We start from the raw sequence: 21415 nt of genomic DNA, 5'->3' as shown, positions 1-21415 counted from the left end.
AACTGTGACCAGAGGCCCCTGGGTGCGAGTCAGGGCTGGGGTGGGGAACTGTCCCTGAGCTTCCTGCACTAGCGCAAATGGCCAGTCTATCCGGTGAAAGTGAGGGGTCTTTTATAACCAGAGGCCTCCAGGGTGCACCCCTGCAGGTCAGGAAAGTAACTTTACTCTCCCTGCTTGCCTCTGGCCCCGGCTGCTCCTGCTGACTTAGCCATGGAGCAATTCCATTTCAAGGCATTTCAAGGCAAGGATGACACTCTTGCGTAATTACTGCTGTGACACAGGCTGCTACCAGACTCATCGCTTTTTTTTTTTTTTAAGCTGCCTTCCCATTCCTACATCTGGGATTTCTACATCCGCTGGCTTCATTCACTCTAGTCCCAGGTCGTTTTCCCAAGGCTGGCTTTGCTCAATCCCCAGTAACCCATCTCCTTCCTCCCAAGGAAGACAATCTTACGACATTTGTTAAAAAGTGGGGCCACTCTGGACATCTGCTACTCTCGTGGATGTACGCACTGTAAACATGTAGAAGAGACCACTTTCCAGAAAGGACTGTGGTTCCTGCCTGACATGACAAGTCTTCCAGCAAAGCAGAGTCTGAATCTGAGCCACACCTTAATCATCAAAGAAGGGCGCCTTTTTAATCACTTCTAGCTGAGCCTTATCAAGGCAGAAAATGCAAGACTCTAATCAACAAGCAATAGGGCAATTGCTCCTCCCTGCTTCTTCCAGAACCTAGAGCCGTGCCAAAGCACGTGGGCGTACAAGGATGATCGTTGCGTGCATACGTGCCATGTGCTTACATATTTGGAGCCTCCGCCTGAGCCAGGCACTGGTAAATCACACCTGTCACCCTAGCTACCAAGAAGGCTGAGATCTAAGGACCACTGCAAAATTAACCAGGCAGAAGAGACTCTTACCTCCAATTAACCAGCAAAAGCCAGAAGTAGAGCTGTGGCGCAAGTGTTAGTGCAACAGCCTTGAGCAAAAAAGCCAAGTGAAAGTGTAAGGCCCCGAGTTCAAGCCCCAGGACACCCACGAGCACACACACACACAGAGCTTCATCTCATTTTAAGGAATGAGGTAATGACAAAAAAAAGGATAATTCTCAATCTTCACAGTTTTGTTTACAAATGAAAATCCCTAATACAACAGTGAAGTCAACAAGAAGAGCAAACAAAAGCACACGTGTCATGTCACCCACTCTGGGCTTTCCATGTATGATCATGGATGACATCATCAAATATTCCTAGGAAGAAGTGGGCCATTAACTCTGCTTTGGGGATGTGAAAAACCGAAGCACAGCAGGGCATTGGTGACTCATGTCTGCAATCCTAGCTACTCAGGAAGCTGAGATCTGAGGATCATGGCTCAAAGTCAGCCTAGGCAGGAAAGGCTGTGAGACTCTTATCTCCAATAAACCAATAGAAAACTGGATGTGGCATTGTGGCTCAAGCGGTAGAGCACTCATCTTGAGCTGAAGAGCACAGGGACAGCACCCAAGCCCAGAGTTCAAGCCCCATGACCCACAAAAAAAAAAAAAAAAAGGAAGCACAGAGAGGTGAGCCACATTGCCTAAGGTCACACAGTTACTTCCTTACACATAGAGATGGGATGAATATCCCATCTCTGACTAACTATTCTGTACTCTAGAATTTCCAAAAATGAACTTTACAATGGGGGGTGGAGGGAGGAAGTAGGGAGGGGTAAGCGGGAGAAAATGAGGGATGGGGTAACAAGGTTTAAAATCAAATGTACTCATTACCTTACTTATGTAACTATAACACAACCCCCACCCCGCTAGCCACTTTTTCAATGAAGATTTTTAAAAATTAAATACTTTAAAAAAATCTGAATCTAAGTGATAAATGGGTAGGGGGTGGTCATAATTTTTTAGTATAATATCTATACTACCACTATTAAATTTATTTCAACTTTAACTTGGGCAAAGATCAGAATCCAAAGTGTGATAAGAAATCAAACTACCTGCATATTTTCCAACCCAGAGTGAGGGCCTGGTACACGCTGATGGAGCCCAATACAGTGCTTATACCCTCTTACTTTGTGCTGGTGTTCTGAGGAGTTCTTAGCTTCACTTGTTTATTTTCACTGATGTAAAAAAATAATAATAAATGGGCCATTGGTTATAAATTTGGCTACCAGCCTAAAACAATATCCAAAGTTATGCATGTCATAAATGAATGATCTACTCGATAGAGGGAAAAAATTATCTCATAATACATTAAAAGAGGGTAACCTCCATGAGAGACAAGATAACATTTTAAAGTCCATAAGAATTCAAATTAATAGTTTGTGGAATAAATTTTACCAAGTTTTTAATGGCCTGAATTCCAAAGAACATATATATAGTCTTACCATTTCCAAGCATTTGAGAAAGCAAAATCTAATTATCAAGGCATCCAGTGGCTATTTGGACTTGCTTTAACAAATTGATAAAAAGCATCTGGTGTTAGCATGATGTTTACATGCAAAATGTTTCCCAAAGATAAAGTCTGAAGGGGAGGTGGGGAATGGATGAAGAAAAGAGACCATGGCATAGTGTGTAATGAAACCACGTCACCTCTCTTTATCAGCAAATATTATTGATCTTGGACTGGGTTTGTAGGTTTAGCCAACATAAATCTGATCCAGGGCCTAAACTAACCATATTGAAGTTTTTTTCCTCCCATCAATGACCCATTTTCCTGCTTTGGCAACTTTATCTTAATTTTATAGACCATTTCCTGACCAAAATTTAGGAGTTATTTTAAACCACTAACCCCAAGTGGTGTTTAAAAATCTCCAGGAAATGGGTTTGTTTATAAGAAAACGCCAAAAAAAAAAAAAAATCCTCCTCAGGTTACTGAATGGCCAAGGCTGAGGGGACCAGGGTAGGTGCTGGGGACACTGGGCACTGCCCTTGCTGGCCATCACTAACACTCCACATTGTCTGCCGCAGGGGCACAGAGTCCCACCACTGAGCACAGCAAAACACAGCACCCTCCTATGAAGGAGGAAGGGCTGGAACAACTGCACAAATCAGTCCACCGCTGTGCACTTCTTGGTCCACAGACGTGTGATTTTTGGGACCTCCCCTCACCTTTAACTTCCAAAGAAGCCCCTGGCTGGGCTGAAATGTCAGCAACAGGAGCACAGGTAAGAAGCCAGCCCATGAGCTTGGGGGGGGGGGGGGGCGGGGGGCAGGGGAATGAGCCACTTTGCAGGCCAACGCTCAGCTTCAGTGTGTGGGCGGGTGGAAGGTCCCAGGATGCAGGCCTGCTGCTCTGAGGGCAGCCAGCTGACACCTGGACATCCGACATCAAGGCACGGCCTGGGAACAGTGACCAGAGCAAGCGGGATGTGTGTCTGGATCAGCCAAGCCAGCATCCCCAGCCAGACAGGCAGTGCTCAGGGGCGCCCCCTGCTGTTGACCCAGAAACCACAGGGTGTGTCATCAAGCCCTCAGGTAACCCAGATGTGAGCTGTGCTGAGCCATTTCGGGGGACTTCTCCAACCCCCATCCCCCCAGACGGGTGATGTAGTACCTTGTGGTAGGTTTTCTGCAGATTGCTATGCGTTTAACAAACAGAACAGTACCTGGCACTAAGTGAGCATTGTATGCATGCTTTACAAACAGTGACTCGTGTTTTCAGGAACAGCCTTGTGGTCAAGGTGAAGGGTGGAAGGGTCTGGTGCAGCACACACCACCACTGCAAGGTGGCCCTCACTGCCTTCCCAAACACAAGGATCCCATCACAAACACCTGATCAAAGACCATGGGGATCTTCACCCTCTATGACAGATGCAGGTTTTCTGTCTGACCAATCTCAGGTCTTTAGAATTAAGACAAACCTTCTCCTCCGACAAATACAAAGATTCCATTTAAAAACCCACATTCAATAAAGGAGTTTCTACCTATGGATCAGCCATAGGTGTTTGGTGGTCTCAGAGCAACTGGTCCTTTTAATCTAATGAAACCTTCAACACCATAGCAGTAAAGATAATAATACCATCTTAATCAGACCCTGAAGGAGCACATCCCTGTGGTGATGCACTGCTCCTGTGTTCCTTGAAAAAGCCTACAGTGCAATTCAAGAATAGACACTAATTAGGAAGCCAGAAAGCATGGGAATTGTGTTTCTTTACTTGAAAAAAAGAAGAAGAAGAAGCTGGGCGCCAGTGGCTCATACCTGTAATCCTAGCTACTCAGGAGGCTGAGATCTGAGGATCATGTTTCAAAGCCAGCCCAGGCAGGAAAGGCTGTGAGGCTCTTATCTCCAATAAACCACTAGAAAACCGGAAGTGGTGCTGTGGCTCAAGTGGTAGGGCACTCACCTTGAGCTGAAGAGAGCAGGGACAGCGCCCACGCCCAGAGATCAAGCCCCACAACTGACCAAAAAAAAAAAAAAAAAGATACTTGGAAATTTTAAAGTAGACTTTGATGTTTTTGTTACAAAAGTAATATTTACTTTATAAAAAAATTGTTAGTGATGCAATACTCAAATCTCCCACTAATTAAATTATATATGAATATTATTTCTTCACTAAAAGTGAAGGAAAATTTACAAAATAATATTGAGATTATCTGTCACATGCTAAAACAGGAAATTAATACACATTTGGAGCTCAGTATGCCCCAGATGCTTAGATCTCTAAGTAATATCAAGAAAACGTCTATCCTCTAAAGGAAGGCACAAGGCTGGGTGTCAATCATCCATCAATCTTCACCATCTCAGGAGCAGGCGTTGCCTCAGAGAACTGCTGGGAGCTCTGGGAAACACAGATAAAATTGGAAAGTGCTGGCTTTTGTTCTTCCTAATGAAAGAAGTATCTTTCATTGCTGAAGCAGAAACTCAACAAACAAAAAACTTTTCACATATTTGAATTAAGTACCAAATACAGTAATAATAATTTTCAGACATCCTGGTTAGTTAAGACAATGTTTGCTTCAATAGGCTAAACTCTCTAAGAGTGAATATACCAAAACAAAAAACAAAAACCAGCTTCCTTCAACAAATGTTGGTGTTATTATAAAATGGAAGTTAGGACTGGTTCTAATTCACAACCACCATTTCTTTCTATTACCTGAAAAGGTGAAAATACACCAAGATCCAGATTTACTTACAAATAATTGGAATTCCTAAACTCTGAACAAAAACTGATTTCTCCAGCAAGGCAAGATAGGCAGCTAGATAATTCTCCTTTATCAATCAGGAGACATGCCCAATATATACACAAAAAGGTAAGACTATTTCTTTTCTATCTGATTTGAAACTTTGTGTCCGCTATCTACCTTGCCACAAAGCAAGTGAGCTTTAAGAGTTACATAAGCATAGATACTATGCCTATTAAGAATCAAACCTAGCAAAGCTTCTACAAAGAATATTACTAAGCCACGGAATAAACTATTTACAAAAGAGTTCAGCATTGTGTATATTTCCAAGTCGTGTTTAGTCTGTGGTGGAATATCTGCCCCAAATTCCAAATTAAGGGGAAACACCTTCCTTTGGCATTATTTTCTTTGTATCCTCTAATACATCCGTGTGGACAATGTAGCATCATTCCCTGGAGCTGGCACACAGCTCCCAGGACAATGGAGGAGTGGCTGGGAGCAGGTGAGCGTGGCAGAAGAACCACCATTACCAAGAATTAATTCACGGCATCCCCTATGCGTCAGGCCTTCTCCCACTAGGGTATTTATACCACAAGCATCTTATAATGGACTGGGGTAGCAAAACTAACCTCCCAAACCAATGCCAGGAGCAAGCCCGTGGCAGCAGTGATGACCCATGCAGCATTGTCACAATCATGCTCATTTGTCTATGCTATGGACCCAAGGCTCAAAAAGTGGACACTGCTACCGGTAGCCAGAAAGGACCTTAGAGGCATTTAACTAAGAAGAGTGCAGACAGCTTTCAGAGACCTGAGGGAACAGAGGCAAGCAGAGGAAAGAGGGAGCGGGAAGAACTGAACACGGGCCTTCTGTGGAGGCACAAGGGTCAGTCTGTCCCCAGAGAACATCAGGGTGTAGGCCAGGCAGAGGCTGTGGACTCAGGCTGGTGAGGTATAGGAAGCTGGGGGAAGCCTCGGTCAGGTCCTGAAACACGGGAGAACTATGTGGTTTAAAGGAAACATAGGAAGACTCCCAGCCCCATCAGCAGTGAGGAATGTGTGTTAGCAGTCAGGAAAACAAGGGCTGAGAGGAAGGCAGGGCAGCCTGGAATGGTTGCAGAGACCTACAGTAGAGTCCCAGAGGAGGCCAGGCTGACTCCAAACACATAGGAGACCCAGCAGACCTGAGGATTAAAAGGGAGAGAAAGGCAAGGCCTAGAGAAGAAGCATGGTCTCCATGCTCAGCAGCAGAAAACAGCAGGGAGCCACCCAGGGTCACACGGGAGGGCTCTGAAGGGAAACAGGTCTGGATAAAAGTCTGAACTCTGAACACCTAGGGTAAGTTAGAGATTAAACCCAGAAATCCAGGGTGGAGCATCCAATGGTATCCTGAAGACGTCAGCTAAAAGTTCAAGAAGGCGGGTGATGGGGCAGGAGATGATAGGGAATCCCTAAGATAAAGGACAGAGAAGCCAGCTTAACCCAACCCAAAGACACGCCCAGTGTGGGGGCCAGGGAAGGAGCAGGACTCAGAGAATCAAAAAGGCCCAGGACACAGGCAGGACAATGGAGGGCAATGGCTGTGTAACAGACCACAAACATTAACCTCAGGTAATCCCTCAGCCCTCCCACACCTCACAGGAGCCTGTCCACCACTTTTCATAGTGTGCATGAGAATGGTAGGAATTGTCTTCTGTTTTGTTCTATGGCTGACATTTTTTAGTGGCTGCTAAATAATTGCAGGAAGAACAATGCTATTCGGGTATTATTTTAGGCATTCTATTGTTGCTTTTGCTTACTCCATCCCAAGAGCTCAAAATACCAAACCTGCTTTAGAGACACTTGAGTGAGCCTAATCCTTTCTCCACGTCAGGAACAATTGTTGTTCAGCTAATAACAAACTTTGCCAAACGCACCCAGGACAAAGTCGGGATGCCTTCACTTCCAGAAACGTCTCCCAATGGATGAGGATTTGTCGTGGAGCATCATTACTCATGGCTTCCATTGTCTGAAAAAAACCTTCACCACCTCTTCACTGAGTAACCCACCTTGTCAGAACCCCCCTTACCAGTTCCCAGAAAAGTGCCAACAGCCTTGTTAATGAGTAATGTAGAGTTTTGTGAAGCCAGGGTAGGTTTTCTGGGTGAGTTCCTACAGGCACTTCTACCTAGAGTCAGTCATCCGTGTTTAAATTACCAAACCCCCCTAGTGGGCTTGGTGCGTGTAGAAAAGGGACAGGATACAGCCCAGGCCTAGGAGGGAGCTAGAGGCTCCTTATCACAGTTCTCAGGGTGTCTGTTCCTCCACTTCCCTTTCCAAGATCAAAGGTCAGCCACCACCGGGCTAACGCTATACACAAGGTCATCTAGAATCTCCTAGGAGGGGACTCCAAATTTGTCTTTCAGCACAAAGACCCTTGGCTTTACCACTATAGCTATCCCTCAGATCAAGGTGAAAACCAGCTGCTACCTGGCAGCTCCTATTTCTCCCTCTTCTCCATAGCCCTTGCTTTCCCTTGCCGATAGCCATGTTGGGTGTGTCTCTGTTTCTCAGTACTTCTCACCAGTCTATGGCCTTCTGGGCAGAGACTGGGTGTCACATTCTGTTGCATGGCCAATGCCTAGCTGGGGCAGGATAGGAAGGAGGCATCCCTTCCTGTCCTGTGGAATAAGGAAGAAAAAGCGGGACCATGTAAGGCAGGGGCAGATCTGCCTGGGAAACTGAGGCATGGGGTTCCAAGAGTTCCCCCAGTCATCTACTGAGTAAAAGCAGATGTAAACTTTGGGGTCTCTTGTCCCTAATTGCATTCACCTTGTCCATGTGATTCTAGTGTACACACCTATATGAAGGCCTGGCCTGACACACACATGCCCCTCAGATTCAACCTCAAGTACAAAGAACATGGGTTTGGAGAACCCCCACCCACTCACCACCTCTCCCTTCCTGCCCTTACTAGTTAGGCAAAGGCCACACATCCAGTCCACATCCCCATAAGCTGGTTCAAGCTCCCAGGAGAACCAAATCTCACTTCCTTTGAGCTCTGGGCCAGCATTCACTGTCTGGAATGACTAATGGGTCACTCAGGGAGATAAGATTGATAGGCAGGTATAGATGGATATACCTCTTAGGGGAAAGTTCACATTTCTGATCCTGACAGTTTGTTAAGAAGCATCATATAGAACCTGTGGGGGGGGGGAGAAGGCGGGGGTGTTCATTCATCTCAAGATGGCAGCCCAACAGAATCAGAGGTGCATATGATCATAACTCCTGGGGCTGATATTTGTCTCTAGTCTTTCTTATCTTAAAGAAAAAAAGGTTGGAGGACAGGGAACAGAAATAGTTTCAACATAAGATAAAAGCAATAGTTTTTTAGTTGGATGCTGGTGACTCACGCCTATATACCTAGCTGCTCAGGAGGATGAGATCTAAGGATCAAAGTTCAAAGCCAGCCTGGGCAAAAAAGAATGAGACACTTATGACCAATTAAGTAGCAAAAAAACAGAAGTACAGGTATGGCTCAAGTGGTAGAGTTTCAGCCTTGAGCAAAAAAAAGCTAAGGGCCAAAGGCCCTGAGCCTCAGTTCAAGCCCCAGTACTGATGTACTAATGTACATGCATGCATACACATACACACACACACACACACACACACACACACACACACACACAAGCAAAAGTTTGGAAAAATCCATCTGCTAGTAAAGAAATAGTAAGAGTCACAGCAGACAATGTCCAAATGGCCTTTCATTGAGGAAAAAAAAAGTACAATTCATAGCCAGCACACAGTAGGGTACTATGTGCATAAGCAAATCAGGAATCTTAAGACACAGGAATCCAAGAATTACATTTACTCACTCCTGAATTAGGGCTTGAAAACTGCAGCATTTACCATTCAGCTGGATTTTTTTTTAAATTATATTTGTCTTGGATCAATGTAGAAGTTTTTTCTACACTCTGATACACCTAACAGCTGATTTTGGAAGGAAGGAAACAACAATCTTACTGATGGCATGCAAAGTGAGCTGAACTTTAAAACCCACTCGATATTTTAAAAATGGATTCTTGTATACCCACATGTCATATACATCTTAATTGCTCCTCTCTAACTCAGCCAGGAAAAATATAATAAAATGATAATGTTTCAGGTCAACTGGTGATCAGATGGCCACAGACCAGATTTCTTAGGAACTTTATATCTTGAGGGATACAGCAAAGCTCATGGCCACAAATGTCCTGGGGCCTTAGAGAATACATAAAGGAAATTAAAATAATCTCAAACTCAACATCAGTGAGTTTGACTTTTTAGCTAATATCAGGAGTTTATATGCATGACAGCCTCATTCTTTTAAGTCCTAGATGTCTGATAAGTCAGCTCTTGCAGTTAGCTCTTCTCTGCTAACATGCCAATCAGAACATCCAACTCCAAACACTGTTTTCATACTTCCTAATAGAACTCCGATCTGTCTGGCCACCCAGCCTAAAATGTCTCCTCAGAAGTGGTAAATCTGGTCAGTATTCTAAACCAAAATAAAGTGTTCTCATGCTCGCGCTTTTAAAAATATTTGGCCATCACTAGAAAAGAGTGTTTAAACAACTGGAATGGTGCAGAGAGACTCGAAAGGCCGGAGGATATTTCTAACTTCGTCGTTAGTAAAAATCACCGGGCCTTTCGATACCCATGGGGGGAGGGGGAGGACTTCCAAGAAGCAGGCGAGTTCTTAACTACAGACACAAGTACATGCTACATGCTACACACAAGTCCAGACTACCGCTCTACCGCTCTCTCTATTCTAGTATGTAACACTTCATCCAAGAGGAGTTTCATTCCTCCAGAAGAGAAGTGAAATTCTAGAGGGGGGACAAGACCAAAAATAAAGGGGAGAGCTAGATTAAGAAATAGTTAAAAAAGAAAAAGCATGTGTGGGAAAACAAGCTAAGGGTGGGGGGGGCATGAAGAGGCCACACCTCTGGCCGTCAGAACAGCTGGGCCAAGGCACCATTCAGTCTTTATTCTCCTGAGGGGAGAGAGAAGCAACACCAGGGCTGCAAGTTGAGTCTGACTTGGGCAAACAAACGGCTCTCCACGGCCCCTTCTGCACCAGCGGAGAGCCGGAGGAGAGAAAAAGTCGGAAAACGCAGAACAATGAGATGGAGTTTCACTTTGGTTTCACACTCGGGGCTCATTCTAAGACAAACACTATTAATAAAGAGCAGAAGGGGACGGTTCGGCTGGAGGTATAGACAGCTCCTGCTGCTGGCCAGCCCGCCCTAGGCGGCACAAGCCTGTCCATCTGTCTGTCCTTCCGTCCCAGGATAGCTAGGATACAGCTGTTTCCAGGCAGGCAGCCCAGAGCTGAGCCTCAACCATCAGTCTCCAACCAGAAACACGCCCAAAACGGCTGCCAGGCACATGTGTGCGGGGCCCCGCGCAGCTCGGGGTGCGCCCCCGTACCCCCCTCCCAACCTCCCGCCCGGGCTCCCGGGGCTCGAATGCCGGGCAGGTGAAGGCACCCGGCTGCCCAGCGCCTCCGCGTTGAGGGTTCAAAGCTCCGCCACGGTGCGCGCTAAGTTTCGCTCCTTTTCCCCAGTCCGGCAGAACTTCCCCCCCCCCTACTCCCCGGTCCCTAGACCGTAACAAAGGAGGGTCCGTCCTGGATGCGCGACCGGGGCGGGGGGGGGGGCGAGGTCCCCACCCCAGAGCGGCTGGAGGGGTGCACCTGGCCGGTGCCCCGCGCGCCGCCCAAGGGGCGCTGGACAAAGAGGCCTCGTGGGGAGCCCGGGGATCCGGGGCGGGGAGGCCGGAGAGGGTACCCCTCCCGGGGCGGGGGGTAGGGGGGGGCTCACCTTCGCGGCGGCCCGGCTCCGCTCCTCGTGGAGCAGAAGGGCGGCGGGCAGCAGCAGCAGCCAGACGCCGAGCCGGGGCCCCATGGTGGCGCGTCCCGGGCGGCGCGGAGTGGCGGCGGGAGCCGGCGGTGGGCGCCGGCGGCCGGGCGCGTGCGGGCCGCGGCGGGCGGCTCAGGCTCAGGGTTGTCGGAGCGGGGAGCGCGGAGCAGCGTCCCGGGCGCGGCGGCTCTGAGCCGAGACCTGCGCGTGGCCGGCCGAGCTCAATTTGTTGGCGCTGCCCCCTCCCCTCGGGCCCGCGCGGGCGGCGTCTCGGGGGGGGGGGAGGACCCTGCGGCGCGGGTAAGAGGCGGCGGGAGCGCGCGGCGCCGGAATTGCGCTCGCCGCGAGCCCCGCCGCCAACACTCAGCGCTCCGCGCTCCGCCCGCGTCCCCTGCGCCCCGGCGCTCTCTCGCGGACCCGGGCCCGAGGGACGGGCGAGCCCAGCCAGGCCGGCCGCGGCGCGGGGACCGCTCCCGAGGGGCTGTGCGCGTGGCCAGCACCCCCCCTTCCCCCGATCCCGGACCCCGAGGTAAGGACGACCCCCCCCCCCGAACGGGTCGCAGATCCCCCCCGGTCCGGGGCGCCCCGCGGGCAGGGGCTGCGCAGGGCCGGGCCGGGGACGGAGTTGGGAGAGCGCGCTCGGCACCGAGGGCCCCAGCCGGGCCGGAAGAGAAGGCGCCCCCTTCTTCGGTCTCGGCATGGGCTGGGCGTTGGGAAGCGGAGCGCCCGGTGCAAAGAACTCCGCGCAGCCCCGGTCTGACCCGCTTTGTCTCTGCCCTCCAGGCTGCGCGGGACCGGACCGACCGAGCGGAGCCAAGCAGCGGCGGGCACCATGGGCCGAGGGCCGACGGCGGCGCCCGGCGCAGCCCTGCGGCGGTAAGCGACCCCCTGCCCGGTCCCGGCCGCGCGCGCGCGGGGGCGCCGGACAGCCGCCCTCAGAAGTGGCAGGGCCCCGCGGGCTCACAGCCTCTCCCACCCCTCTCCCCACAGGTGGCTGCTGCTGGGGGCTGCGACCCTGTGCCTGGCCCGGGGCGTCTTGGCGGTAAGTCCCGCTTGGGGTCCGCGCCCCCCGCGAGGGGTTGGAAGGTGGCAAACTCCGTGCCCACCCGGGGGTGCGCGCGGGGCAGGGAGGGGGGGTGTTTGTGTCTGTCTGTCAGTCCGTCTCCCCTCTGGCGTCTGGTGCTTGGCAGGCAGGCGTCTGCACTCTCACGGGGAGCTAACAATTAAAACGTGGCCCGAGGCGCCTGTTGCTTTCCTCGGAGCCAAGCCCGGGACTTAGCGGAGATTCTCAGTCACTGGGCGGTGACACCCTGGCCACCGGGGGAGGCCGGGGGTGGCTGGGGGTGCGCAGAGACCTCTCCTGAACCCAGCACTTGGTGGGCCAGCACTAGGTGTGCAGCGGGCTCTTGGAGGTTTAAAAGGGAGGATCTGGAGACATGGGCGGGGCCAGGGGGGACTAACGCCGCGGTGCGCCGTCCCTGCGCCTGTGAGAAACTTGGTTGGGCCCTGCGGAGCCACGGGTGGGAGGGGCCCGGCGACCCCGCGCAGCGCCCCTGAGCCCCTAAACCCCTGCGCCCCTAGGCCAAGGCTGCCCTGTGCGCTCCACGCACTTTTGTGTGGTCACACCTACCACTTCCCATGAGCTGTGTAGCTGTGACCAAAAGGCCACAGCCGTGGTGGGATGTCCCCCCACACACACACCTATCTGTTGGGGGTTCTTGTGCGGGCAGCAGTCAGTGCCCAGGTGGGCCCCCTCCAGGGCATTAGCCTTCCCTCCCCTCCTGGGCTCCGCCCCGCCTGAGCAGACACTGTGCCAGGACCCTGCTGGGGTTTCACTCCAACCCTTTTCAACCCATCAAAGCCTATGTAAAGCAGCTGAGGACCCCGAGACAGGACTGGGAAATTGCTCTCCTTGGGAGAGAGCGGCCCTCCATCCTGCTTGGTTCCAGAACCCAGAGTGGGAAGAGTGGGAAGGAAGAGGGGCCCTTGGAGAGGGTCTGGAACTCACTGGAAGCTTGGGTCTGTCTCCTTCCTGTCCACAGAGCCTCATCTCTATACTGGAACCCATCAGGTAACCCTGTGGGTCCTTAGGCCTGTGTCTCAGATTAGATGTGCCTCAGATTTATGCACGTTCCCTCACGCTTCCTTGGGCAGTTCCTAGAGAGCACCGGTACTGTCTGAGAGGCACAGAGCACTGACTCGAAGTCCTTGGACACAGAGCTGCTATACACCACTGGTTCCATCCTGAGCTGAGGGAGGCACAGGCATTCCTAGCATCTGGGAGCAATCCTGACTCCTGAACAGACTTCTGTTGGAAGACCTAGGTACACTCTGCAGGAGTGAATATCCTGGCCTGTCACTGAGACCCAGATCCCTCCTGTACCCCAGTATAGCTCTTGAATGTGTTTTGTGTGTGGGGGTGTGTATGCATGCTGAGCCATGCGTGCACACCAGTACTGGGGCTTGAACTCAGGCCCTGGGCATTGTTCATTAGGTTTTTTGCTCAAAGCTGGCACTCTTCCACTTGAGTACAGCTCCACTTCCAGCTTTTTGGTAGTTAATTGGAGATAAGAATCTCATGGACTTTTCTGCCCAGACTGGCTTTGAATCAGGATCCCCAGATCTGAGCCAGGTTCACAGACATGAGCCACACCATACCCGCCCAGCTCACTCTGTCTCGTTGACTCTCGTTCCTTGGGTGGATCCAACAGCAGAGCTTCCCAGAAGGACAGCTGCACACCCCATAAAGCAGTATTGTCTGAAAAGGCCTGGTAGAAATCTCTGGTTCCTTTCTTTAGTTTCCAGTGGGATTTTGTCAGGGAGCAGGGTTAGTCACCTGTATTCCTACCCAAGGCTAACGTTGGGAACCATTGAGCTGGACTGTTGAGTTGATAGGCAGTTGATGTCACTCATCAATTTATCTTATTTCTCTGAGGTTTAAATTCCAAATCTGTGAATCAAATAGGTGAATTTTATCATTCTTACTAGAGTCATATTCATGTGAGCTGTCTGTATCTATAGTTTATTGTCTTCAATAGTGCATCGAGCTACTGATTAGTTTCTCATTCACTACTGGCTTGATACCCTGGAGATAATTCCTTAAACCTTTTTTCTTGTTAGGAGATCAGCTCCTCTCCTAATTGTCTGCGTCAGTCTCAGGACTCTTCCTGGAGCTAGGTCAGTTTAGTTAAAAAATAATAGTCATAAAAAAGCTATCAATTGTATTTGGTGGGACTTGGTACAGAAGCAGCTGAACCTAGTTAGTGAACAGTGTGTAATTACTTAATGAGTGTTTCTCCATGTACCAATTTGTGCCCATTAGTACTTCAAAGCCTCCTAGGAAAAGGCACCTGAGACAGGTAACTATTATTAGCCCCATTTTACAGATGAGAAAAAGGGGGTAGAAATGAAATTGTGCCCCAGATTTCTGTCTTGTAAGTATTACGGGGTGGGGAGGGGAGGGCTGGGAGCCAGGCACTCAGCCCACACTGAGCCTCTGGCATTTCCAAGCTAGGAGAGGAGCAAGCAGAAACCTCACCGGCAGCTCCGGCCCTAGTGTGGACCACTCACGGTCACCAGCATTGCCTTCGAGCTGGGGCACGCGTGCCATTGCCCTTCCTGACTCGGAGGGAGTGAGGCAGATTCTCACAGTGGATGCCTCCGTACTGTGCCCCAGACCTTGTGTGTAATGGTGGTGGGGCTGGTGAGAATCTCATCTACCTCACGGGACCGCTGGCACAGTGGGTGTGCGTGGAATCATAAGGATGGTATGTCCCACATCCTAGATCTTGGCTTTGCTCCCAATATGAAACATCTAGGCCACAAGAAGAGAAGGATCACAAACTTCCTTCTCTGCAGGCTGAGGAGGTGATTCTCCTGGACAGATTGGAAGATAGAGGATAGTTGATGCGTCCCCAGCATCCCATGCCCAGGGAGGGTAGGAAGGGGGGGCATGAATGCCAGACCGGACAATTGGCTCCGGTACTGTCCTGTGAGTTCACGGAGAACCAGGGAGAGAAAGAAACAGGAGAGATTCAAGGAAAGAGTTCAAGAATAGGAATTACAGATTCTGCCAGAACAATAAAAACCAAACTGGCTAGTTGTGTGTCAGAGAAGAAAAGAAAGTGTGTGAGTCTTGTGCATAGAGAAAAGTTGGGAGAAGAGATGGTGCCTTAGGAAGTTGGGCTTGGTAATGAATGGAGACAGCAATGGTACAAGGCCATTTGAATCTGCCCGGCTCTTTGCATTAAGAAAAAGGAAGATGTATCTTTGATTATAGAGTGTTTTAGGTAATGCTCTGAGGTTGGCCTCTGGCCTTTTCTTGCTGACTTCTTTGGCATTTTCCTCACAAAGACATCAGGTAGAGCTGGGAACGGGGCTAGGCTATGCACTTTGGGAACCTAGCAAGCTTTCCTTGAGTACCTAGAGTCCCATGGCTCCCAGCTGGCCTGCGCATGGCTCAGCATCAGCTGTTCAACCTCAGGGCAAGTAAGGGCTGCATGGAAAAGTTGAAGAGCTGCTTGCTACACGCCCTGCGCTCAGGTGTCCTTAGGTGACCCTCGCGCTCAGACCAGTCAGAGTCAGCACCATTGCCTCTGCTGCCCACCGCTGCCAGCCCTGCAATGTCCTGAGGCCCAGCAGCTGAGCCAGGCCTCCGCTGCCCACTGGGAATGAGAGGTCTTGTCCAGGTGAGCACTTGGGCTCTGTCTGCATCCTGTAAGCTAAAGGAATGTGCTGCAGCAAGGTTTTTGTCTTCTTGGGGTTGAGAAGTTTCTGGAATCTTCCAGAAGGGGGGGAGGTGTTGGAGGAGGGTTCTAGTTGCCACTGTTTGGTGGGCCACTCCTTCCTGTGGATAACAGGATTGCTGGGCTCACAGCCCTGCAACTTGGTTGACTTCTGGGGAATGGGAGACTGGTGATTTTAATTGGGTCCATGAAAGGGGCAATGGAAAGCCACAGGAGTGGCCTCATGGCCTTCCTGGTCCTACTGTTGTGGTCACAACGGAAGAGCAGGCAGCCAGTCCCGCCTCAGTCAAGTCTACCCTGGCCCGGGCTCTGGGGCCCCCAGCTCTGGGGTGGGCAGATGTGGCAGCTCTATCTCCCAGGGTTTCTGTCTCTAGAACCCTGGCTCCTAGTGGCTCCCAGGTTCCCCAGCCTGCTCCGGGGCACAGAGCTAGGCTAATTGGAAACATGGAGTCTTTCTGCAAACACCACCTCCTAGGTATAGTGTGGCGTCCTGGAGAAGCTCCTAAAACAGAAAATTAGATTCGTGGGGAAACTGGCACACATCCAAGAGTCTGAGGTTGAACGTGCTCATTTCTTAGTGTGGCTTTTTTGGTTTGGGTTTGGGTTTGGGGTGGGAGGGCAGAGTTGTTAGTATGGGAGCTTGAAGTCAGGCCTTTGGCGAGGTGATTTACGTCTGAATCAGCCCTTTTATTTGTCGGTCATGGGGCTTGAACTCTGGGCCTGGGCGCTGTCCCTCAGCTATTCAGCTCAAGGCTAGTGCTCTACTGCTAGAGCCACAGCACCACTTCCGGCTTTTTCCATTTATGTGGTGCTAAGGAATCGAACCCAAGGTCTCATGCATGTGAGGCAAGCACTCTACCACTGAGCCACCTTCCCAGACCTGAAGTAGCCCTTTTTGTGCAGTTTTTTTTTAATACAACCTTCTCTTCTGCCCGGGTATATATCTGTACTGCAAACCATCTAGTTTAGGCTTGCCATTCTTGGGATGGCGGGTGCGCACCCCCATGTACAGCTTCTTCTGTTGAGATTGAGTCTTACAGACCTTACCTCTCAGGCTGACCAGGGACCAGGATGCTCAGCTTTGATGAGAAACATAAGCCACTCTAGTTTTGACAGATGTGCTGCAGTTACACAGGATCTGAGCACATCAGCCTGTCAGGGTGACTTTTCTGCCAGTGTGAACGCCTCAGTGTGAACTCCCTCCACGTTGCTGGCATGCCCCGCTCCTAGATGGATGCCCTGACAAGGCTGAGAACAGAGGGTCTTGGGCTAGTGACCGGCAGGTGTGCTGACCAGCAGGAAGTATTCTTCCTGTTCTTTTCTCCACTGTGTGTCTGGGCAGAGGTGGTTCAGGACCGAGCAGAGGGGTTTCATCCCTGGACTGACTATGGGGTGATTTACAAAGATGGAACCCATCGCCAGGGAGATGTGACACTTGGTATAGAAGGCCTTGAGGCATCCCAGAGCCCACCACACATACACACACACACACACACACACACACACACGGTCATGCTAGGAAGCACAGTAGTCACACACACACACACACACACACACACACACACACACACACACACACACACACACACACACACGTTCATGCTAGGAAGCACAGTAGTCGCTCTCCTTTCCCAGTCCTTTAGTAACTTGGATCTTCCAGAAATAAGAGTCCTTTGGAATACTAATGATGACTAGCTTGTAATGGCCATGGCATGGGTGTGGTCCCTGGAAAGCCCTGGGTACCCCAGCCTCTGGGAGAATAGAGAGGCTAGGAATTGGCCCCCTATGGCCTTTGCCATACAAACCCACAAGCCAGGGTTTGGGGGTTCCCAAGTGGCAGTATAAGTGATGTCTGTGGAGGCAGGGGCTGGACGAAGGCATGGGGGCCCTGCTGCGTCTCTCATATCTCGCCTTCTGAGTATTCCCTCATCTGTATTCATGTGCAGAGTCCTGGAGCCCTTCTAGCAGATTAACAGGCCCCAAAGAGGAGGGTCATAGGAACCCCACTTTATAGCCCACGGGTCAGAAGCACAAGAAGGCAACCTGGGGCTGGTGTTAGTGCTGCCTGGGGGCAGAGGGCCCCAGCCCTCAGCCTTGCTGCCCTCAGAGTGCGGGATTGGAGGGGAGGCCGCCACCTTCTGCCACACTGGGGAGACCCACACGTCTGGGTCACAGCGTGTACCGCGTTGATTATGAAGAAGGCAGAGGACAGTGGCTGCAGCAGCGCTCCCAGCCCAGGTGGAGGGGTGTCTGTGTGGTACTGCTTTAAGGACCACTGCAACCCATATGCAACAGGGGGTGAAGGCCCGGCCTCTGGATGTGGAGCAAGGGAAAGCCCTACCCACCTCCCAGCATGCCCCAAGGATGTCCACCTTGCTCCAGGGAGGCGGGGTCCGGCGTGGGGCATCCTGTGTTCCTAGCCCCCAAGATTCAGAGACCTCTGTGCTCCCATGACCACAGCCTCTGCCTCGGGGAGCAGCTGGGGAAACTCCAGCAGAGAGAGTGGCCCATGGCCAGTGTTGTTCAAGCACACTTGCCTGTCACTGCCTGCCATTGATAACCAGAAACAGGGATTGCCACCCAGTTCCATATGCCTGTGCTGTCCCCTTCTCCACCCTGAGCCCAAGGATACCCTGTCTCCTTCCTATCAGAACCCCTAGTGGCAAGAGGTCAAGATGCCCACATCTACCCCTCTGGCCCAGCTGGAGTTGATATCCATTCATGAGTCTAATTGGTGGCCAAGCACTGTGACTCAATCCTGTAATCCAGCCGTCTGGAGGATAACAGTTCAAAATGAAACCTGGCAAAAAGTTAGACATCATGACCAACACCATCCCAATTAATAAACAGTTTCGGGACTTGTGCTTATCATCCTGCTAAAGGGAGGCTAAAGGCCAGTCACCTGGGAAAAATAACTAGAGAAAAAAGAAAAAAAAAGCATGGCTCAAGTGGTAGAATACTTCCCCCTCCCGAAAGAAAACAAACTAGAGCCCCCCAAAATGAAGAGTAATTGAAGTACCCCCGCCAACTGCTGGGATGTTAAGTCATAGTTAGAGCTGGGCATGGTCCCCTCTTCCCTCAAACCCTCCCTCCTCCACCACAGTTGCCATGCCTGGTCTCCCCCGCCCCCTCCCCCGAAGTATTTGATCTTTTGGCTAAAGAAGAGGAAATGTGTATGTGTGTGTACGCACATGTGCCCTTCATAGCAGCATTTTTCCCCCTTGATTTCAAGGTAAAAGTTATCCCCACTGGCCGAGGGTCCCTGTAGGTAATGAGGGAAAGTGAGTGAGATTTACATTTTTTCCTAGGGATTGTTTCCACTCCACCCAGAAAATTCCTATGTAACTGCTTTTGCCTAGTTGGTGGTCTCCCACGTGGGAATTACAGAATTTGTGGGGCTAAAGAAAAGAAATGATTACATGGACTAATTGGCTGGTATCTGGTAGAAATTACAGAGTGGTCTGTTCCTGTGCACAGGAGTGGCTTTGGATCTGTGACTTTGGTGTTGGGAGTTGAGGACCAGAACAGAGGAAAGGGTAATGGGCTTCTGGCAAGCCAGGGTCAAAAAAAAAAAAAAAAACACAGGCCTGTCTGGGGTCCAGCCCAGTGGTTGAGTGCTTGCCCAGCAGACGGCGGGCCTTAGGTCTGATGCTAGCACCACAATTTTTTTAATGTACCAGACCCCACCAAGCCCACTAGAGATAAAGTTTCTGATTGTCAGCAAAGTGTCTGATTGTCAAACATATGGGTAAGAGACACGCAGTACACAGAGCTGCGCTGGGATTCTGTCTTCTGTGTCCCTCAGCCCCAGAGCACCCACCCTGAAAGAGAAAAGGAAGAAGAGCTCTCGGAAGGTGCCTATAGAATTCCTGAGGGTAGTTATAGCATCCCAAGCCCCCAGCCACTAGAGCACCTCAACACACATGATATAAATAGTCCTGGGCAGAAAACCCTTCTGGAAAGAGCAGGGTCCTGCCTATCTCCTAACAGGACTTGTGCAGTGTTCCCCACCTGGGTGGAAGGGCAGACTGGATGACAGCAGATGGAAGGCAGCCCAACTGCCTTCTCTTCTTCCTTACTTGGTAATTGTCCTCATTGTCACAGCCGGCCGAGTCATGACTAAATCAGGACCTGGGATGCGCTCCTTTCCTGTCCCAGAACCACCTCCCCCCGCCCCCCTTCCGCGCCCACCCCTGCCTCCGGAGTCCCTCTTAGCTCAGACAGGATTTCCTTGTCTCCACATCTCATTGTGCAGCCTCCTTCTTCCCCTGCAAAACAAGGAATATTGAGAGCCCCTAGAGAGCCTTCAGAGGTGTCTGTGTGTCCATGTTTTCCAATCTCATGGAACTAGGGCATGGGAACAGAGAGATGAGGGTTTCTAGTTCTAGTTTCCTCCACAGTGCTGAATGGCTCAGCCAGCTGCCTTGCTTACCTGTTTCTCTTCCTCTGCTCACTGGGCCTCTCATCCTCCTCTTTCCGCAACCTACTCTCTTGCGAGGCCCAGCCACCAGCAGGCATGCCAGTGGGTACCACAACTGGCCACCTCCCTACTGGGTGACCCACTGTAGGGCCCCAGGAGACCCCTGATGCACGGGGCCTTCTGGTTGGCACGGCTCCTGTAGGAGATCTCTCAGGGCAGCTGGCTATCAGCATCTCCCATGTTTGGAATTCAATGTTCTAGAAATAATGAGCTATTTCACTCGAGAGGGAAGGAAGTAAAATTAGTCATGTTGGCTGGCTCTTAAATTTTTTTAACATCCCCCAAATGCTTTACTTAAAAGGAATAAGCAATTAAGAATAGGATTGAGTCCTGTCTAGAAGTTCCTGACAAAGAAACCGCCTTTCTAGAAATCATGGAATTAGAATCTGATTGGGAAGGTCATTTTCCTCAGAGGAAGTCTAACCCAGAGGAATACTGCCTCTATTTTGTGTGAAACCAAGAGGAAAAAATAAAAGCATCTCAAAAGGGAAAAAATGTGTTTGAGTGGGGAGAGACACTAGAGAGAGAGAGAGAGAAAGAGAGAGAGAGAGAGAGAGAGAGAGAGAGAGAGAGAGAGAGAGAGAGAGAGAGAGAGAGAGAGAGTACATTTGTGTATATGTGCCAGTACATGGGCTTGAACTCAGGTTCTGAGTGCTCCCCTTTAGCTTTTTCACTCAAGACTAATGCTCTACCACTTGAGTCACACCTCTATTTCTGGCTTTTTATAGTTATTTTGAGATAAGAGACTCATGGATTTTCTTGAACCAGGTGGCTTTGAACTGTGACTCTTATATCTCAGCTTCCCGAGTAGGTAGGATGACAGACATGAGCCGCTTGTACCTGGCCTGTCTTAGCCATTGTTAAGTCACAGATCAGTAGCATCAAGTACATTCACATTCTTGTCTGTTGGCACCACCAGCATCTTGCTCATCATCCCAAATAGAAACTCACACACATCCAACCACCACCAATACCTACATACTAAACAGTCTCCACCCCTGCACATGCTTAGCTCTGGTAACCTGTGCTGCTTTCTCTCCCTGTGAACTTCACCCCATCCCGGACATCATGTAAGTGAAACCATGTGGTAATTTGTCCTTTTGGAACTCCCTTATTCCATTGATCCCAATATCCTCAACCTCATCACTGGTAATACACTGTGGTAGATTTCTCCTCCTTTTAAAGGCTAAATAGTATTC

General features: G+C 50.4%; 2 protein-coding genes across 3 annotated transcripts in view; one reads left to right on the top strand and one right to left on the bottom strand.

The window, feature by feature from the left end:
* Col4a1 (collagen type IV alpha 1 chain) overlaps positions 1-11138 on the bottom strand; it is a 128401-nt gene extending 117263 nt beyond the window's left edge. Inside the window, exon 1 of the mRNA XM_070002626.1 lies at positions 10953-11138. Coding sequence (XP_069858727.1) covers positions 10953-11036 — 84 coding nt within the window. The 5' untranslated portion in view covers positions 11037-11138. The remainder of the gene's footprint in view (positions 1-10952) is intronic.
* Positions 11139-11225: 87 nt separating this feature from the next.
* Positions 11226-21415, top strand: part of Col4a2 (collagen type IV alpha 2 chain) — a 143805-nt gene continuing 133615 nt past the window's right edge. Inside the window, exons 1-3 of one of the 2 annotated variants that reach the window (XM_070002624.1) lie at positions 11226-11520; positions 11775-11867; positions 11982-12033. In XM_070002624.1, the coding sequence (XP_069858725.1) occupies positions 11824-11867; positions 11982-12033 (96 nt within the window). In that variant the 5' untranslated portion in view covers positions 11226-11520; positions 11775-11823. Of the gene's footprint in view, positions 11521-11665; positions 11682-11774; positions 11868-11981; positions 12034-21415 lie in introns of those variants that run through there. The other variant, XM_070002625.1, reaches the window with a different exon arrangement.

The sequence above is a fragment of the Dipodomys merriami genome, unplaced genomic scaffold (genome assembly GCF_024711535.1).
Source record: "Dipodomys merriami isolate MVZ:Mamm:240054 unplaced genomic scaffold, mDipMer1.0.p SCAF_6, whole genome shotgun sequence".
NCBI classification, from domain to species: domain Eukaryota; kingdom Metazoa; phylum Chordata; class Mammalia; order Rodentia; family Heteromyidae; genus Dipodomys; species Dipodomys merriami.
This window is presented reverse-complemented; position numbering and strand designations above follow the sequence as displayed.